This window comes from Centrocercus urophasianus, unplaced genomic scaffold (genome assembly GCF_019232065.1).
Source record: "Centrocercus urophasianus isolate 14NV4802_14NV808 unplaced genomic scaffold, USGS_Curo_1.0 seq_33, whole genome shotgun sequence".
Classification (NCBI taxonomy): Eukaryota; Metazoa; Chordata; class Aves; order Galliformes; family Phasianidae; genus Centrocercus; species Centrocercus urophasianus.
In genome coordinates, this window is record NW_024884900.1 from 1,238,165 (window position 1) to 1,257,471 (window position 19,307).

At 47.4% G+C, this 19,307-nt stretch overlaps 1 protein-coding gene and 1 long non-coding RNA gene across 3 annotated transcripts; one reads left to right on the forward strand and one right to left on the reverse strand.

Moving 5' to 3' along the window:
• Positions 1-3,062, reverse strand: LOC122166363. Its single transcript, XR_006170784.1, has 2 exons — positions 255-3,062; positions 1-139 (listed from the first exon to the last, which is right to left on the reverse strand). It is a non-coding gene; the product is annotated as an uncharacterized LOC122166363 (long non-coding RNA).
• A 98-nt stretch (positions 3,063-3,160) lies between these two features.
• HEATR6 (HEAT repeat containing 6) lies at positions 3,161-18,135 on the forward strand. Of its 2 annotated transcripts, XM_042830297.1 has the most exons (20): positions 3,161-3,371; positions 3,546-3,653; positions 4,044-4,184; positions 5,163-5,278; positions 6,255-6,369; positions 6,612-6,713; positions 6,788-6,925; positions 7,747-8,030; positions 8,140-8,317; positions 8,604-8,810; positions 9,359-9,458; positions 9,664-10,019; positions 10,757-10,879; positions 11,450-11,536; positions 12,546-12,680; positions 13,857-13,979; positions 14,945-15,069; positions 15,731-15,827; positions 15,987-16,191; positions 16,676-18,135. In XM_042830297.1, exons 1-20 carry the CDS (start codon positions 3,162-3,164, stop codon positions 17,224-17,226), a joined length of 3,501 nt encoding a protein of 1,166 aa, XP_042686231.1. In that variant the 5' UTR covers position 3,161; the 3' UTR covers positions 17,227-18,135. The 2 variants fall into 2 exon arrangements, with proteins under 2 accessions (XP_042686231.1, XP_042686232.1); XM_042830298.1 differs by lacking the exons at positions 3,161-3,371; positions 3,546-3,653 and adding an exon at positions 4,439-4,728 and having other exon boundaries at positions 4,108-4,184.
• Positions 18,136-19,307: the final 1,172 nt, after the last annotated feature.

Below are 19,307 nucleotides of genomic sequence, written 5' to 3' on the forward strand. Positions count from 1 at the left end.
TTTCCATGAGCAAGAGGCTACGTGTTTTATTCCAGCTCAGGATCTCATGCTGGTGGTTTTGGGGTCTGGGTGCAGGTGGGATGTGGCCCCACTGCAGCCTGAATGCAGCAATGGCTGGCAGCCAGCCCACAGCACAGCACTGGGAAGAAATAAATGCATTTTATTTTTTAGGAAAGCCCAGAACGCTTTGATGGAGGTAAAACCTCTCTGTCGATCCAGTTCTAAAAGTCTTTTCTTGAAGGGATCACACTGACCTGGTAGAGAAGCAGCTGACCCGGCCCATCAGCCAGTTTGGAGGGGTCCATCCAGGCCTGTGCTGCTGAGGATCCCCTGAAGCGGTGGGGCTGAGGGCAGGTACAGCTTGGCCCTTTCAGTGAGTTCCAGGGTGCTGTGTCCCTCGTGTCCCTGGTGGCTCACACAGCGCAGGGCCGGGTGTGACTCAGCAAGCCCTGGTGCCAGGCCTGGGCTTTGTGTCGTGACTGTCCCCAGCAGCGCTGACACCTGCAGTTCCAGCAGAGCTGGGCTGGCTCAAGGCATCATGGTGCTAAAATATTTTACAGAAAATCATTAAGCAATTAAACTGGCAGATCTGACATCATGTGAAAAGCAGGCTGTAATCTGTGCAGTAAACAGGGCAATGCTTTCTGTTCTTTCTGAGTGTCTTCTTGGAGTCTAATCCTTGCTTCAGAATAACTATTAATTATCTCCAATTGCCATTATTGTTTTACATTTTTAGCATTTTCAAGCGCAAACTGTTAGTTTTTTCATAAAGATACAATCAGCAGCCAGGGTTCACAATGAAAGCAATTAAAATCCTGTGATTGTTACAAGCCTGCTTGTCTATACAACAGCTTCAACCTGCATTGCTTGCCAAGACATAGGCCAGGAGCTCAAGAGAAATCTATCGTTTATTTGGTAACCCAGCAAAGCCACAACCCCTCGCTGTCTCCAATGATTTGTATGTATGGCACTTTTTGGAAGGACAAGAGGGGAGGAGAAAGCAAGCATTTTCTAGAATACATCCCTAGAGAAAATACAGCGAAGATAAAATTATGCACATGAATTATGCAGATGAATTATGATTTCACTCCTATTTTTGTTGGGATTAGCTCATGGTTGGTGTGCATCCCTGGCAGCCAGCACAGCGCTTTCCCAGCCCCAGCTGTTTGCTGCATTTTGGATCCCACATTCCCCTCCCAGCAGACAAGAGTGATCTGAGCTGCTCCTTAGAGTTCTTTTGTGGTACTTCTGAGCACCTGCAGACGTGGCATGGGGATGTTTCAGCCTCTGCCAGATCTGGGGAAGACAAAGGCTGGGGAGCAGGAGCACAGGCCGGATCACAGCTGACCAGTACCTGTTGTGCCCCTGAATCACTGCACCAGCCTCAGCAGTGGCTCCCAGCACAGCCTATTTATGCCACGTTAAATAAGTCTGGTAGCCCTTCCCAGAAATAGCTTTGGAAATCTGAGCCTCGGCTCTCAGGAGGGCTGAGTGACCTCAGAGTGCAGCGCTTCCATTTGGAAGGAGGGGTAATGCTCCTCACTGGAGGGAAGGAATTATCCTGATGAACCAATTAGGGAGACAAGCAGAGGATCCTGATGGGACAGCAGGGCCCCAGCAGCATGGGTGGTCTCCCTCCTGCTGCCCTTGGGTGCTGGGGGCTTCTCTGGCCATCCCACATGCTGTCCCCCATCCTGCCACAGAGCGACATCCCTGACAGCGCCAGCAGTTGCTTGCATGAGAAAACGAGATTAGGAAAATATTTGAAGTATCTGTGTCTGTCCTTCAGGGGCAAACAAGCCTGGAGCCAGCACTGTTTGTCCGTCAGCTGGCCCGCAGCTTGGGAAAACAGCCAGAAAGCGGTGGGAGACACCTTTGGCACCAGCAGAGATAAAGCTAAGTGCTGTACTGAATCTGCACATGCCTTTGGAGAATGGTAACTGCGGCACCTTGCCGGTTGGGCACTCACTGCATCTCCATAGCTGAACATCCTAAGGAGGAGAATCTGCATTTTGTGTTTGCTTCCCTGGGCAGGAGGATATTTTTGATTCGTGTGTTTCATCCGTCCTGAAATCACACTGATAAGAAGTGAAATGTCAGTAAGTTTGGAGGCAGGACTGACCTGGAGAGCCTGGCAAAGAAACCCCCTAAAATTCTGAGGAGAGTTATGGGCCAGTTATTCTCTGGTGGTCACCTGGAGCAGGGCTGGTGGGACCCAGCCAGAACTGACCCTGGGGCTGCAGTGGGGGGAGGACACATTCTTTCCATGATTTTAAGCCAAATACAGCTGCTGAGATCAATAGGGAAGGAGATTCCCCTGCAGTACAGAGAGCCCCATTCTATTCTTCCCTGGAAACTTCAAAGGAGCCAAGCAATTCAGTTCCCCACTGATTCAATTTGAAAATACCGATGTCAAATCATAATTATAGCATACAGAATTACAGGTGGACAAAGAACCCACCACACTTCAGCCACTCCATTTTCCTATCAGTGCGCGTTTGCGGTTTATCAAGATGTCAAATAACACTGGAAGACATCTCTACAATTAATGACAATTTCACAGACTTACTGGGAAGAAAGAGGCCGTTTTCCAACCTGTCCCAGCCATCCTTACCCAGCTGTGTGCTTCCCTCTATGAGCTGCACTTCTGACGCTTCTCAGCCTTCTGAGGCTCTGTGCTGTGAGCAGGGATCTGCACGCGGTGCTCCCTCACGGCTGCTCTGTGCTGTGCGGGGCTCCGGGGCCGAGCACCTGCCCACCGCGGGCACAGCTGAGAGGTGTCTCTGTCTCTGAAGGAACCCGGCGGCGTTTCGCTCAGCTCTCGTTTGCGGCCCAGCGGTTTGGGTCACGCTCGTAAAGCAGGGGCTGCCAGAACGCCAACTGCAGCAGCGCTTCAGAAGCAGGAGGCAACGCGAAAGGAAGAGCTCTACAGATGTGCTAACAAGATTCTAGAATAATAAATAATAATAATTAAAAAAACGAAGCGGTGACAAAAGGGACAAAACCAAACACGGGCCCTGGCAGAGCGGCCGCCTAGCAGGGCCAGCACTGCCCCCTGCCGCCACGGCCGCCACGGCCTCCCCGCCCCGCCCCTCTCGGCCGCCGTAGCCTCCCCGGAAGTGCTCCGCGTTGCCATAGCGACAGTGCCGGAAAGGCGGAAGATGGCGGCGGCGGCGGCGGCGGCAGTCCCGGTGCGGGAAGTGGGACAGGGCGGCTCCTTCCGCCGTTACATGGCGCGGTTGGGTGCGTTGCGGACTCAGCCCGGCGCGGAGCGTTCCGGCGGCGGCCGTCGCACTGAGCTGCACCTGCTGTTCGACCAGCTTATCTCCGAGAACTGCGGGCCGGCGCCGGCGGTGGGACCCAGCGCTCAGGTACCGGACACCGCCGCGTGCGGGGGGCTCGCAGCCGCCTGAGGCCCGTCCGGTGTCGGGTCCGAGCGCTGCTGGAGCCGGCGTGAGTCCATAAGAGCCGGGGGCTCGGAGCGGGGCCCGGCGGCGCACGTGCCTTGCGGCCTCTCGATGACAAACCCGCGCTTTCTTTCCCAGGATGTTTGTGTCTTGCTCACCCAGGCCTGCCAGCTGGTTCCCTTCGATCAGGAGCATCTCGTCAGCAAAGTCTGTCAGCTCATCCATCACCTGCTTAACAGATTCCAGGTATGGGAAGCTGGCTGTGCCTTAACCCTCTGTGCAATCTCCCTGGGCCCCCATTGAGCCAGAGGGGCCTTTTGCCATTTCTGTGGGGCTGTGGAGCTGACCTCATGTGGGGACGCTTGGATTTTCAGTGCAGTGTTTATTTGCTCTTAGTCGAGGTTCTGACCTGTGACTCCAGTGTGACTGTGAAAGGCAGCTCTCGTGGGGAGTACAGCTGGTTACAGGACACTCATGTGCACTGATCTGTTTCTGAAATGTAAATTTCTGATTTTGTGATGATGTGTAATTTTAACAGCCAGATTACCCAAGTCTGTAGCCATGGAGATATAAATACATTGATCAGTACAGGATAGTGCTGTTTTCTTGACCATAATCCTTTTTCTCTTACGACAGGTGGTAGTTGATGAACAGAACTTGAATTTTCTTCTGTCGTACTGCATCTCTGCGCTTAAGCAATGCAGCTCTTGGACACACATTGAAATTCTGCAAGCCTTAGCAGCTCTTGTTTACAATAATGGACCTAAATGTCAGAAGGTGTGTTTACAAACTAAGAGAAAGTAGGCAGGAAGGGTTTTCATCCTTTACTGTTTCTTCTTTTTTTTTTTTTTTTTCTTCTTTTTAGATAAAAATGTGTCTTGTTCTCAAATCACCATAGCTTTTAGGTTAAGATTAGAATCATGCCTAGTATTTATGCAAAAGTTGAATTACAGGTGTTTTAGGTAAGTATTTTAATAGTCAGTATATAACAAGATTTTTCCCGTGCTCATTGATGCTGTCCCTGCGTGCAGCAGCAGTAGGATCCATCCAGGATCTGGCTTGAGCCAGCGGCACACGATGGAAGGAGGGCACCAGGCTCAGTCTGCAGACTAAGCACTGTGGTCTGTCTGTGTGACAGCCAGAAGGAACGTGGGGAGATTCAAATTGCAGACACTCTGCAGTCTCCATTGAGGATCCCGAAATTTGTCCTGCAGCCAGATCTGGTCTTCAGTGAGCAGTGGTCTTAAAGCCATTTCGAAGCAGAGGTTGTCCAGTGTTATAGCTGAAGTTTGCACAGAGCTTCTTCTTGCTGCAGAGTAAGGTAGTGTTTGATATGATGAATTCTCTTGCTCTCACCAGCTCTTGGCAGTTTGCAGAGCGGTTTCTGCAGTTTGGCTAAAGCTCAAAGTAGTGATGCTAGCGGTGTTGGAGCTGCCAGCTTGCGTGGGTTTGTAGCCTAGAAAATGGCAGAAGCTTGGTGCAGCAGTTGTCACTAACTTAGAATTATGTCTGGGAAGATGGCATAAATTGTGACTCAGTGTGAACTATGCTCACACTCGGTACTTTTTTAAAATACAAAACAGGAGAGCTTTGGAAATAGTAATCGTGCCGTTTTAGTAAACACAATCTGTCTGTGGAATTTGAAGTTGCAGCTGATGAGTCTTTTCTTGTAGCATAGATATGATATGTTTACCTACCAAACAGAGCCAGCAGGCTGAGGGAAGAGCATTAGTGACTTTGGCTGCTTTGTTTTAGTACCTGCAGGATTTGCTGGGCAAGATGGGACTCCTGGTACAGTTCAGTGATCCTGCTCAGTCCGACGTGGAACTCAGGAGGGCAGCAGTACACAGCATGGCAAACCTGTGTCTCAGGTGCATATGAGCTCTTACAGGTGGGGAAGTGGATGCTTTAGATGATGTCTGACAACACAGACAGCCCGTCTGCTCTGTGCCAGGAACGGCAAATGGGGACCAGTAAGCTACATATGCATAAATCCATATCGTGTATGGATAGAAACTGTAAAGTCTCAGACTTCCAGAAATAGTGTTATAAAGGAAATATTTAGGGGAGGAAATAAAAAGTTTTGTCTGGTCCTGTAATGATTGTTGGGAGGCTGTAGAATCTCTGTGCTTGGAGATGCTCAGAATCTGAATGGACATGGTGCTGTGCAACCTGCTCTGCTTGGCTGTGCTTAGAGCAAGGATGTTGGACTAGATGGTCCTGTCCAGCCTCAGCTATTCTGTGATTCTAATTTCAGGAAAATCAGTTGCAATATTTGAATTGTCCTGTGAATATTACCAAACATGCAGTAATGGCTTGAAGTAATTAAATGTGCTGGAGACAGATGCTTATGAATCCATTACAAAGATTGTATTTAATGACAAAAGCTACTGCAGCATTGGCCAGCTTTTACTGTATGGTACCTAAGACAGCAGAGATTAAAGTGATGCAGTTGCCCTTTCTTTGTACGTTAAATCAAGCAGACATTAAAATGTTTCAGCACATTAAAATTGAGAGATGTGGGAACTGACAGAATCATACTAGGTGCCCTTAAATGCAAATTCTTGCCTTTCATCATTTGTAGGCATGGAAGCTTGTTGAGCTGTGCCTGGAGATTCATAGTAATTGAGAAGGTAGCCACAGAAGCAGAGAGCTGTAAGGCATGCTAGGATTGTGGGAAGTCTTTGTGCAGGTTTCCTTTTGTTCTTTTTAGAAGTAGAGCTGATCCTTTTCAAAGAGCTATGGGTCTGTCTTAGGCCCTCCTCCTCAGCTTAGCAGAGAATTTGCATCTGAGTCTGTAGCTTTATAAAGCTGCGAAGCACTGATTTGTTTCTCACTTTTATTTAGTGTGCCTGGACAGCCGTGCTTGGATGAGCCCTACAGAAGTGTCTGTTTTCAAACGTTCCTAAGTGTTCTGCAGTCTTCAAAAACCTCTAATGTAGATGACATTGTCTTTTGCATGGTAAGTGTGAGTCTGGAATACTCTGATTAGGAAATTGGCTGCTGGAATGCTGCAGTTTGGAGTGTATGATGTTTGGACTATTTTCAACTGAGATTTTGCTTAAATAGTTTATTTTTTGTATTTGTTTTAACTGGGCAGAGTAAATAACTGTCATGGCAACTATGTTGAGCAAAGCCATAACTGCTTAAAAAATCACTTGAAAGATGTGAAGGAAAAGTAAATAATTCTGTTTTTGTTCTCAGCTGCTACAGAATGCACTGAAAGGAATCCAGTCGCTTCTGAACGGTGGGAAGATGAAGATAATGCAAACTGACCAGCTTGGATCTCTCCTTGCAGTATTAAAGGTAACTACTTAAATTGACACTGAGGACATGTGCTGAAAGGGAAAAATACACCAACATTTTTGTTGTTGTTTCAGAAATGCATGTTTCACGGGCTGCCAGGGCTGAGCATAGAGATGCCTGCAGCCTTGTACCCAGCTCCATTACCTCAGTATGACAAAAGGTCACCTGTCAAAGAGGAGCAACCAGAGCCAGCTGCCTTTAAGCCCACGGGGGTAAGCTGAAGTTGTGCTCCTTTACTGTACTCATGTGATTGTTGTGGTTGCGTGTTACCTGAGTGGCACTGGTGCTGACAGGCTCTCTGTGTTCTGTGTGATACATTTTGTATTTTTTTTGCTTTTATGGTATCAGTTGTACATCTCTGAACTAATTAAAATGCTTGGGTTTTGTCACCTGAGTTTACAAATGGCTCTGCAGAGATGGGTTTTCTTGACTTAAGCTGTGTGTCATTTACTCTCCTGCAGCCAAGAATTCTTGGCCTGCAGGCATGGAATTGGTGCTTGCAGACAGACAGAGTTCTTTATTTTACAAATTGCATTTTGTCTCCTGGCACTTGGACAATTATTTGACTTCTTCTGAGAGAAGTCAGGTTCATCTACTGACTGATTTTTAAAAATTATTATTTTTTTTTAAACTATCATAATTTTGGTGGTTTTTTTCCCCTCTTTTTTCCTTGCTTCCTCATCTGTTCTGCTTAATCCTTACACAGGTTATTTTTTGTGTACAGTGTTGCACGGACTGCACGAGTGCAATCATACATTGTTGCACAGAAGATACTAAATAGTTGTGATAACTCTTCTGGGTAAATTAAATTTCATGTTAAAACTTCTCACTTGAAAACTAGAGCTGTTACATGGTAATGTTCTACGTGAAGGGCATGATTTACCATATGGAACTCTGCTTTTCTTCTGGATTTAAAGTAGTTTTGTTTTCATTTGGGATTTTTTTTCCCTCAGTAAAAGGTGTACTGCTATAAAATGATTGCACATCCTGGATATATACATCTGCATAAAATCTAGCTTTCTTCATACAACAGAACCGAAGAAAGAAGTCCAAAGGGAAACAAAAAAAGGGAGAGTTTGCAGAAGAAGGAAAAGAAGATTTGTGTGATGCAGGAAATGAATCAAACCATGGAGCAGACGTGCTGAAACTGAATGTGGAGAGCAGTCCTTGTGCAGATCCTCGGGTTTGTGCATCAGGTGTTGCATGTGTGCCTGCTGGAAAGGATCCCCTGCCTTCACTTGGTGCTGCCTGGAAAGGAGTCAGCAGCAGCGAGTCGGAATATTCTGATGCTGAAGGTGGAATGCAGAGCAAAATGAGGTTATTGTTCTTCACGTAAACATAAAGCAGAGCAGCATGCAGTACTGGCTTAAATCCATTGCTTTGCACTTCTGCTGTTTTATTAATGTTTTTGTTTATTTTTTTTAAGATCTTATCAAGCCAAAGTTCGTCAAGGGGCGCTGGCCTGCTTCCTCTCTGCCATAAAGTCAGTAGAAAAAAGAGTTCTCTATGGCTACTGGTCAGCATTTGTTCCTGATGCACCCGGCATCGGCAGCCCGCAGTCGGTGTCCCTGATGACTATTGCTTTAAAGGACCCTTCTCCTAAGGTGAGATGGTCCTGAAGAGGTGAAGTGTTATATTGTGAGAGTTGTCTTCTCTGGCCTGTAGTTGTATTTGTGCTGCTTGCTCTCTGTGCCGCAGGAAATCAAAGAGGCTGTATGGGTTGAGGAAACCAATGACAGTCATTACTCATTCCTGGTGTAACAGCTCCTGAAGTTACACTGCATACTAAGGATGTGGTGCCATCCTTGAGATGAGTGTTTAGGAGGGCCTATGAGAAAGTGGATTCTTAAAAGCTCAGCTGTAGCTAACAAAGGTGTTTTATTTTTTCAGACACGTGCCTGTTCTCTTCAAGTTCTGTCCGCTATTCTGGAAGGTTCTAAGCAGTTTCTTTCTATTGCTGAAGATGCTAATGATCACAAGAGAGCTTTCACTCCCTTCTCTGTAACTATTGCTTCTAGCATCCGGGAGCTGCACCGCTGCCTGCTGCTAGCCCTGGTGGCAGAATCGTCTTCTCAAACACTAACTCAAATAATCAAGGTAAATATTTCAAGTGCTGCACAAGAGCTGAAATTGGCCTCTAGACTTCTGAAGAAAGATTGCATGGAAATTCTTGTGGCTGCTAAGGAAGGACTGGGGTGAAGAAGGAGGGTAAATAGACCGAAGCCTTGTGATATCATGGCAACAGTGACTGAGGCTTCCTACAAACTCCTAGAGTTTCTTCTCAGTGCATTTTTCTTGTTATGCTTTTCTTTTTTTTTTTTTTTTTTTTTTTTTTTTTTTTTTTTTTTGAGGTGAGTGAGCCTAAGAAATGACTCTGGAGGCTCCCCCTGGCTTTGAAACCTGAATCCAGACAGCCTTCTTGAAAAGTTTTTCATGGGCTGTTGGAATGTCTTGATCTTTATGCCAGGTCACGTAGGAGAAGCTTGCAACCAATTTTCAGACAACAGATAATTCAGGATTATTTGTTTTCAGCTGCCCTCAGACATTTAGCTGTCAAAAATGACCTAAACTACAAATGTTAAATGAAGTCTGTTGGAGGCCAGACACCTTACCCACCATGCCACATATGTTCTTTTATGTTTCAGTGCCTTGCAAATTTGGTTTCAAATGCACCATACAGCCGTTTAAATCCCGGGTTGCTGACAAGAGTTTGGAACCAGATAAAGCCATACATTTGCCATAAAGGTTTGTGTTCTGCATTGTGCCTCTTTGTATAGGTTAGTCCTTAATTTAGCACTGGTTAATTACAACATTATAAATACATAATTAGAGCGCTACCAAATTGTGCGTTACGATCTGTCTCATTTGAAAATGGCTGAAGGATACTGACGCATCAATGAGATGCTAATGGACTGGCTTTCTCTTCCCCCCCCCCTGTTCTTTCTTGCAGATGTTAATGTTCGAGTTTCTAGTCTCACATTATTAGGGGCTGTGGTATCTGCCCAAGCACCTTTACCAGAGGTGCAGCTACTTTTACAGCAGCCCAGTTCTTCAGGGCTAAGCAACAGTGGTAGTGCAACCCCTCATCGTTTTAATTTTTCTGAGCAGTGGAGAAAAGCACTGCCCTTGGAAGGGGGACCTTCAGAGAATCCATCAGGATGTTTGCCTCCAGAACCATGCTGGCTTATTCGTCTCTGCATTTCCATCATTGTTCTGCCCAGAGAGGATCCCTGTTCTGACAGCGATGCTAACTTTCCATCTGGGAGTGTTTATGAACCATCTCCTGTTCGACTGGAATCCTTGCAGGTGAGAATGAACACTTAGCTTGTAAAGCAGCCATCCTGTACAATATCACATAGCCTCAGGCCTGCTGAGTCTTGTGGCTTGCCTTTGCTCCTACCTCTTGCAGAGTGCTGTAGGCAAAAGCATTTGCTGGAGCAGCATTTCTGTTCTGTTGTGACTGAAAGAATGCTAACGTTTTGATTCTGTGCTTGTGGCACAGAATTCTGCAGTTGGTGAACAGAGTGCAGAGAGCTGCGGGGTGGCACGGGCATGACTAAAGAAGTACTTGTGAATGCTGGGACTTGGATGTGTTTTTCTTCGTGTAACCACAGAAAATAGTAATATTTTGCAATGTGCATCACAGAGAGTCTCATACTTCTGGAACAGTGCATATTTGTTAAATCCAGCTTTGCGGAGCACAGCAGCAGTGTTGCAGGAGATGTAGAATGTATTTCTCTTACAGTCAGTAGCTTTTTTCACTACAGGAGACTTCTCTTATAGTAAATAATTCATTGAGTTGCTACCTGATAGTGCTTTTGTGGCTCTCTTTTGAGCAGGATAATGGAATTGGAAGGATTTTATTTAGCTCTACTATTCTAGAAGTTGTGCTGTGAGGTGTATCTGTTACATTATACTTTAGTATAATGTTGCTGTCGTTGCTGTGTTGATTAGCCTGTTAACATGCTCTCTGTATTTAGGGTATTTTGTTTTAATAGAAGGAAAAAAATGCTGAATTGCATTCATCTTTTGCTTGTGTTTAGGTGTTAGCTCTTCTTGTGAAAGGGTATTTCTCTATGGCTCAGAGCTATTTGCTAGAACTTGGAGAAGTGGCTTGCAAATGCATGGAAGAAACGGATCCATCCATTCAGCTTCATGGAGCCAAAGTAAGAGCTGAGGAAAGACCAGCATTGTTCTGCCAGTCAATTGTGTCCATCAGTGTGCTATGCAAACACAGATGAGTCATGCTGAGTATTCAGAATCTGCAAGTTCCATGTAGCAGCTCTGTGCTGAGCCAGTGCCTTCCAGAGTGGCAGGCTGCTGCGTTCCCAGGGGTGCACTGTGACCTTCCAGTCTTCAACTCTGAGCAGAGGTTTGGTACTCGGCTGAGTTCACCAGGAGGTCTGGGAAGTGCATGGACTGCAACACTGGCCCTTCCCTCATTTATCATCACTTTGTGCTTGAACTGTAGTCTGTAGTAACTGTAGTTACCCAAAGGAAAGCTCAGAGATTTCCTTTTTGCCCAGTGTTATGCTTCTTTAGCTGGAGACTTCATCTAAGAAGGGCTTTTCCTCTGGTTCCTTCACTAGCAGAGACAGAATAGAGCCCAAATTAATACTGGATCTTCTTTACCCAGAGAACGAAAGTAGAAGTTTAGTCCTTGATAAAGATTTCTGTAGTTTGGTGATACTTGAGTCACTGTGATAAAGGCCTGATTGCATTCTGCTTCCTTGCAGCTTCTGGAGGAGCTGGGCACAGGTGTAGTACAGCAGCACAAACCCGACTCTGCTGTTGCCTCTGAGAAGAGAGTGCCAGTCAGCATGGTGAGTGTGTGGGCTGCCGCTCAGATTCAGCTTCACTGAGCTTCCTTTCTTGAATTCCCTGCAAAGTTTCTGGTGTGGAAACTGATAGATCAATCACAGGAAAGAAGAAAGGAAGTGAAGTACCCTGCAGCTTTAGAGGTGCTGGTATGTAGAATTTCGGCAGCTTTCTGCGTTAATTTGGCATTCCTTTTGGCTGGAAGCCAAGTGATCTTTTTACGTGATGTTAACACTGCCTTTCTGCCTCTCCTTATTCCTCTTCTTCCTGTCTGACGTAAGTCAGCAAGCTGGAAGAGCAGTTCAGGCTTTGCATGTGTCATTACTGTCACATCAAACCTACAGATGCACGGTTAGGGTTGTGGTGAGCTTGCACTGGTACTGGAGCCTGCCTAAATGTTCTGTCTGCTCACATGCAGAGAGGGGGTGGCCACAGCCATGTGTGTGACCTCGGAGATGTTCACTGCCTGAGGCTGCTGTTTAGACAGCTTTGCTGGAGCCGAGGAACTGGCATTGTAGCAGTAATGTAGACCTGTTTAGGACTTGTGTCTGTGAAATAGGGAAATGCTATAAAGTTGTTTAGAGTAAGCTAAACTTTAAGCTTGTCACTGGTCACTCTCCCAGGTGGGAAATGTGTCCAGCAGTGGTGGCTTCTTGTTACTTGATATGAATGGAAATTGTCAGGCAAATGAAAATACCCACCTGTGTGGCTTTGAGAATGGAACTGTAGTTCTACCTAATGCAATCTAGTCCAAGAGTGTGCATGTGCCCTTGAGAAGGAACAAACACAACTTGGTGAATAAGTGCTTTATAGTACCACTAAAATGTCTTGAAAACATTTTATTTTTGGTGCTAATTATTTTAGGGTTCCAAACACCTGTAATCACTTTCAGGTGAGATTATGCTACCTGCTGTAAGTATGTCTTCTGGATGATGGTAGAAAAAGACAAAATCTTATAGAACTTTGGCAAATTTGCTTAGTTTAAATAGGTAAACCTGTCTGCTGTGTCTGTAGGTTGTAACTTTCTGGACTATGATGTTGAATGGCCCTTTACCTGGTGCTCTCCAGAATTCTCAACATGCAACTCTTCAGACAAGTGCCTGTGATGCTCTGTCCTCCATCCTGCCAGAAGCTTTCAGCAGTCTGCAGGTAATAAAGCACTCCTGTGAGCCCGGCATTCTTACCTATGGAGATATTTTCCTGACTGCTGCACGATGGAAATCTAAAACCCTTTACTTTTATAGGGAGAAGGTAGAGAATGTTTTTTGCATTCTGAGTAAACGGAGACCAATGAAGACTGGAAAAGGCAGTATTGGGAGTAATTAGTCTCAGAAAACAATTAAACTGTGGGTCACAGAAGCTCTTTGGCCTTGCTGTGAATGCTCAGCCTTGGCTATTGAAGCATGGGATGGAGGGCAAGAGTTTCATTGCACGAGGGAAGGGTGAAGGGTTGCTATTTTGCTGGTTAAGCAGTTGAAGGGACAGCTGACCTAACAGCCATGGACTGATGCTGTTCACCAATTCACATGCATGTTTTTTTTCTTGGCTAGTTTTTAAAACATTAAGCTGCAGTGTTTGCCCTGGCGGAAGCAAATGAATGTGTTGGCCCTCCTCTCCTTTTGCAGCATGAAATATGCTCTTAAACATGAAAGCCTTGGCAGTGTACCACCACTGCATTGTGCAGCTCCTTTTGTGTCACTGTGCCCTTCGTGATGGGGAGTACCCTGCCAGGTCTCATTTGCCCAAGAATTGCCAGTGCAGCAGTACCTCTGGAATTCTCAGCCTGGCTTCTCCCAAGTACAGCATGTGCTTCATCACTCTGCACTTTGATCTTGTACACTCTCTTTTCCCTGTGGCCATGTGGGGTCAAGTCAGTGCCCACTCTGACCCTTTGCTCTGATGAAACAGATCTTTGTTGCGGGCTGGTAAGCTGACAATCTGTCCAGGATGAATTTAATTCACCTTGTTGGCCTTGTTTGTGAAGTGGGAAGAGTGAAGTAAGACAGGAAAAAGCAACCTATCCAGTTTGTTTTACTTCTAATGGGCCATTTACCTTCTGCATTTGGATGACAGTTAATATTTAGTTTCCTTCACAGTTCTATCTAACAGCAACCAGATAACATTTTCTCTGGAAGCCTTCCAGTTTCCTGCGTGGCATCCTCAAATGCCCATCAATTTACTTTGAAGAAAAGAGTGCACTCTGAATGACAGTTTCTATAGATCCTGTCTATTAAGCTCTCTCACAGTATTTGTTGATTATCTTTCTGTGTGGGACACTTTTGTTTTCTGTTTCCTCTCTGCTGCCATAACCGTCTGCCATTTCAGAACGACCAGCAGATACTGTGCATCACTCTGCTGCTTGGCCTGAACCACAGCGAGACCCCACTGGTAAAAGCAGCTGCCGTGCGTGCCCTTGGGGTCTACATCCTCTTCTCTTGCCTTCGTCAGGTCAGAACTAGTTAAACTTTTTCTTACTGTGAACCATTTTAGAATGAGTTTGATGAACCGTAAGATGGGGACACGAGTTCTTTCGCAATGAGCCTTCCTTCATTCTTTTGGTCTTCGGCATGCATCGTTTTTCTGTACTACCCCGATCTGTCCCTTGCCTGGTATGGGAACACAAGTCAGTGCAGTTCTTTGTGAGATGAAGCAGAACCCAGATTGCCTCATCAGGGACCCAGAAGGAGGAGAGGACCTTCACCAAGCTCTTGGAGACCAAAGTGGGAAAGGAGGAAAGGAACAGCGAGGAAGTAATGCTGGGGAGAAGGGAGCAAGCTGGTTTGCTTCCACGGCAACTTGGCCTGAGCTCACTTAGGGTAGCAGACTCATTTTTGCAATGTGGCCTTAAATGGGTGATTGTAACAGAAAATTATGCAGTAGCTGCTGTTGAGAGTTCAGTCCAAATATTTTGAAAGGAAAATCCTTTATCGTGGGCAAAGGGATGAAAATGAAATCTGTAGTGCTGTGAAAAGGAAGATTAAACAAGCAGCTCAGCAGGGAGTTTGGCAAAGCAATTACTTAGTTAAGAGTGGGATTTAATGAGTGTAAGAATGGCAGTCCAGGTAATTATGCTAAAATCCAAAGTAACTAAAGCACCAATGAAATTAAATTATACAGTGAAACCTTTCAGCAACTGCTACCCAGGAGAGTGGTGAACTTGGTCACCATGGAGGCTTGGACCGTTAATTAAAGATCAAACAAAGCTGTGCAGAAAGCACAGTAAACATGTGAAAAGTTGTGACCTACAAAAACCAAATGATAATAGAGGCGATTTCTGTGGAGATCCTGTTTTCCCTATCAAAGCTCAGAACATGTATGGCCCTGAGGAAATCACCTGTTTAAAACAAGCAGCAATGACCACAACAAAAAAAACCCAACAACTTTTCAAATTGCAGTTTTTTTCTCTCTTATAGGATGTGATGTTTGTAGCAGACACAGCAAATGCTATCCTGAACTCCCTGCACGACAAGTCTCCCAGCGTCCGTGCCAAAGCTGCCTGGTCCCTGGGCAACCTCACCGACACTCTGATTGTCAACATGTAAGCAGAAGCACAGCTCCTCTCAGTGCCTGCAGTGCCAGAGGGCAGTTAGCATCAAAAAGACAAAATCTACAGCTGCTGTGTCAAAACTGAGTGCTTTCTAACCTCCCTTCAGCCAGCATTTCTACTGTGTGCAGGGCTGTGGTAGCAGTATCTCCGTCCCTTGCTGTTGGACTCGACTGCTTGGCTTTAGGTCTTTCTTGTCATTAGTTCCAAAGTATAATGCCAAGCTTACTTTTCTGGTTTTTGTGTGTCACTGTGTGTAGCTGTGTGTTCCTTGATAACTTTACTTTCAACGTAACCCAAAAGTAGAATTGATGAATATTTAACACTTCCTCAAGCCAAAGACTGAAGGATGTCCAACCAACTGTTACATTTTTAACAGGAGAAATAGTTATCATATATTCCTGCTAATGAATTGCCTCTGAGCAATTCATTGCCCTCTGTCTTTTATTACAGACTTAATGCATTGCTAACAGGCTTTCTTGCATTGATAGCTTGGTTTTAAATTAATAAACATAGTGGTCACATGTAGTAAGGTTTGCCTTACATATTAGCCTTCTAAAGAGTGAAGGTTGTTCATACAAGTTTATAAAGGATTGTATCATCTTTGAGAGTGGATTTTCAGAGCTAGTCTTTCACACTGTGATTCTTCTGCTAGGGAAACAATGGGACAAAGTTTCCAAGAGGAATTCTCTGATCTCCTACTGTTGAAGATGTTACGGTCTGCGACCGAAGCATCCAAGGACAAAGACAAGGTATGGCTTAGGGAAGGAGGGTGGAGGATCGTGGTTGTGTTTCTACTGAGAAGAGCACTGGCTGCATTGCCTGCAGGGTGTTCTGCCCCAGCAGGCAGGGAGCTGCGGGTCAGCATCCTCCTTTGAGAGTTGATGTTTGTGTCTGTTTTTTCTGTCCAGGTAAAGAGCAATGCAGTCAGGGCCCTTGGGAATCTGCTTCACTTCCTGCAGCCGTGTCACGTAGCACACCCCAGGTTTAGGGAAGCCATTGAGGAGTCTCTCCAGGCCCTTGTTTCCACTGTTCAGAGTGAAGCCACTATGAAAGTGCGTTGGAATGCTTGTTACGCACTGGGCAACGTGTTTAAGAACAGTGCTTTGCCACTTGGTGAGTAGCCTTGTCCCCGTGGCTCGGTCTTTGTACAGCAGGTTGTGGGGTTGAGGAGGTCTCTGTTAGGAATGTGTTGCAGAAGAGGGGAGAAAGCAAACCGAGCTGAATTGTGCTGTCATACCCAGAGGTGCATCTTTCCCAGAACTCTGACCAGTGAAGTAGGTTCAGATCCTGAAAATGCTAATGTGGTCATCACTGTGCTACATTCACTTGGATGTGTCATGTTAGAAAGGAATGGGGTCGTGGTTGTGGACTGAAAATAGAAAACCAAATGTTGTTTTTACTCTAGGAAAAGCGTCAGCAGGTTAACTTCTTCAAAACTATTTTCGTAGCTCCTTATTTGCACTGATCTAATTACAGAATACAGAACACGTAAGCTGTTAAATATTTAGGTGTCACAGTCACCATTTTCTTCTATATTTTGAGTGCCTGAAACGGGTTTGTGGATTTGCTTTTATCATTAGTATTCATTTACTTGCAGGAGAGGCTGCTTGGGCCGCACAGGCGTTCAGTGCGCTTTCCTCGGTAGTGAAGTCATGCAAGAATTTCAAGGTCCGCATCAAATCGGCCACGGCCCTCTCCATCCCCAGCAGGAGAGAATGCTATGGAGCCACGGAGCAGTTCTGCCAGATCTGGGGTGCCTTGGTGGAAGCCTTGCAGAAAAGCGAAGACACCGAGGACTTCCTGGAATTCAAGTACAGCGCCAGCCTCAGGACACAGATCTGCCAGGCTCTGCTTCATTTGTTGAGTCTGGCAACAAACACAGACCTGCCACTCATCTGGGAAACCATAAGAGCAAAGGGTGATGCCATCAAATGCTATGTGGTGCAATATATGAAATCTGGAGTAGAAGACAACGAAGCAGGGACGCACACAGACTTGTGTGAGAGAGAGAGACTACTGCAAGGAGCCATTGAACATCTGCACGGGGTGGAGAAACATCCAGAGTGCAAAACTGGAGGGAGAGTGTCCGTTTATCTAGAAGATGTCCTGACAAACCACACTGGTGCCACTGAATTAGCAGAAGCCTAAAAAGGAGAGCTTGTTGCAGTGACCAGGATCTTGCACTTCGATGGTGCGCAGAGAGGAAATGCGCTGCTTTAATTCATGCAGAGCATCCAAAAGAATGGCTTCCTGTTGAGGCTGTTAAGCAATTGATTGCAAACTTACATCATTCATAGCACCTCACTGCACAGTTCTTGAAATTTTTGTTGCCAATGAACTCTGGCAGTTGTTTTCACTTGGTTTTGTTTGTACCTGTAACAGTGTTACCCCTTGAAAAACAAAAGCCTTTTTCTTGCTTGGATGTTTTATAAATGGAGCCTGTTGTGTGAGCTCCAGGAGCATTTTGCTACCTATGCTGCTATGTTCAAAATCACTTTTGTAAAAGAGGGAGGGGGCAGAATTTTGTTTTTCTAAGCACTGCGAATTTTGCCACTCTGACATTCCTGCACTAAACCTGAACATGCCAATATTTGAATACCAGCTCCGAGCAAACACGCTTTGCCTTTAACTGTCTGCTCCTGGTACCTCACGCCTGGATTGCCCTCTGCTGCCTTGGTTCCCTGCCTCCCAAGAGCTCAGCTCTGCCAACAGGCGCCCACCGGCTGTGCTGAGCGACGGCAGGCAGCGGGTCTGACTTCAAACCGGTGCCGCTGCCGTTGTGTGGGACACGCTGTGATGTTCTGCACCTCGCTGGCCCCGTGCGCAGCGCTGAGTTCTGTCCCCTTCCCCTCCCTTCGGCTCGCTCTGTTTGGTTTGTGCTTCCCGTGCTGATAAGCTGCGGGAGGACCGGGCCCTGTGACGTTGCCGGGGACTGATCGATACCTCCGGGAATGAGGCACTCGGGGAGCTCAGTGCCCCGCTGTCCTAACCTCTGCGGGGATGTTTGCACAGAGTTCTGAGCGAGCCTTGGCTGTCATAAAAGCTCTCTGGCACACAGCGTTTGTCCGCTTTGTTTTTTCCCTCCTCGCTCTCGCCACAGGTTTCGGCGGGCCTCAAGTATTTGAGTATCCGAAACCCCTTCGGCTCAATGGAGCCGCGGCCCGGAGCCTCGCACGAAGCGCCGAGGAGAGCGGCGGCCGCTCGGGAGCGCCGCAGGGGAACGGAGCCGCCCTGGAGCTCAGCCGCCGCGCGGCGCCCCGAGGTGCAAATCGCGCGCGGCTCCAGAGCTGCAGCCGGGCGGAGCTGCTGCGCTCGGGGCTGACGGCCTTGGGGCCGCGGGTTTGGTTTTAGGGCCCGGCTGTGCGCGGCGCCCCGCGCTGATGGTGCCCTGGGGGCGCTGGGCGCGTCCTGCCCGATCCCGTTGCGGCGTTGGGGTCGGTGGGCGCGGATGTCTCCTTCCGTATCCCCGGGCGGTGCGGAGCGCTGCGCTCACCGCTCCGGGCTCCGGCCTCGTGCTCCGCGCAGCGCCTTCCGCACCCGGCGCAGCTTTTACGGCCCTGCCGCTTTATAATGGTGCCGGGCCGGGCGCTTTATGTGTTTTCCTACGAACGGTTTCAAGGAGAAGCGATTACCTTATCGCATGCGGTGTGATTTATGGCCGAGGTGGCCGGGGCCGTTCCCGTCCCATGTGGGCTCTGCTGGAAGGGAGGGCCGCGTTTCCGTGGGGTCAGCGCGTGGCCAAAAGCAGCGGGGCCGCAGTGGGGGGCCTTCCGTGGCACAGCCTCCCATGGGCTCCCGCCTGGCGGCTTTAAAGCTCGGGTGGCAGCTCGGGCTGTAAAACCCGTTGTTTATTATTATTATTATTACTATTATTATTTGTATTACCGCCCCGCGGTATCCGCACACCGCGCAGCAGCACCGCTCCCCCCAGCGCCCCGTCCCGCGTTACTTCTGAGCGGTGATGCTTCTCCCGTTACCGCCCTGCTGCCGGGCTGCACGTGGGCAGAGCGGGGAGCCCAGGCACGAAGCGACGCCCCGGCACGAAGCAGCGCCCGTCCCTCCACGCTGCTCCTCGGGGACCCGAAGGATTTCAACGGCCTGAACAGAAAGGACATTTAATCGAATTTAATCGAGGAACGCGCCGCCCTCCGCACGGAGGAGTCCCTGCGGCCACGAGGTGGCACCACGGCTACGGCCCGGCCCCGGCGGGGCCACCGAGCGCGGTGTGG

Coding starts and splice junctions, on each gene's coding strand:
- HEATR6 (XM_042830297.1), top strand. CDS start 3,162: ATGGCGGCGGCGGCGGCGGCGGCAGTCCCGGTGCGGGAAGTGGGACAG. Junction 3,654..4,043: donor ACCTGCTTAACAGATTCCAG/GTATGGGAAGCT, acceptor CTCTTACGACAG/GTGGTAGTTGATGAACAGAA. Junction 8,811..9,358: donor CACTAACTCAAATAATCAAG/GTAAATATTTCA, acceptor TTTATGTTTCAG/TGCCTTGCAAATTTGGTTTC.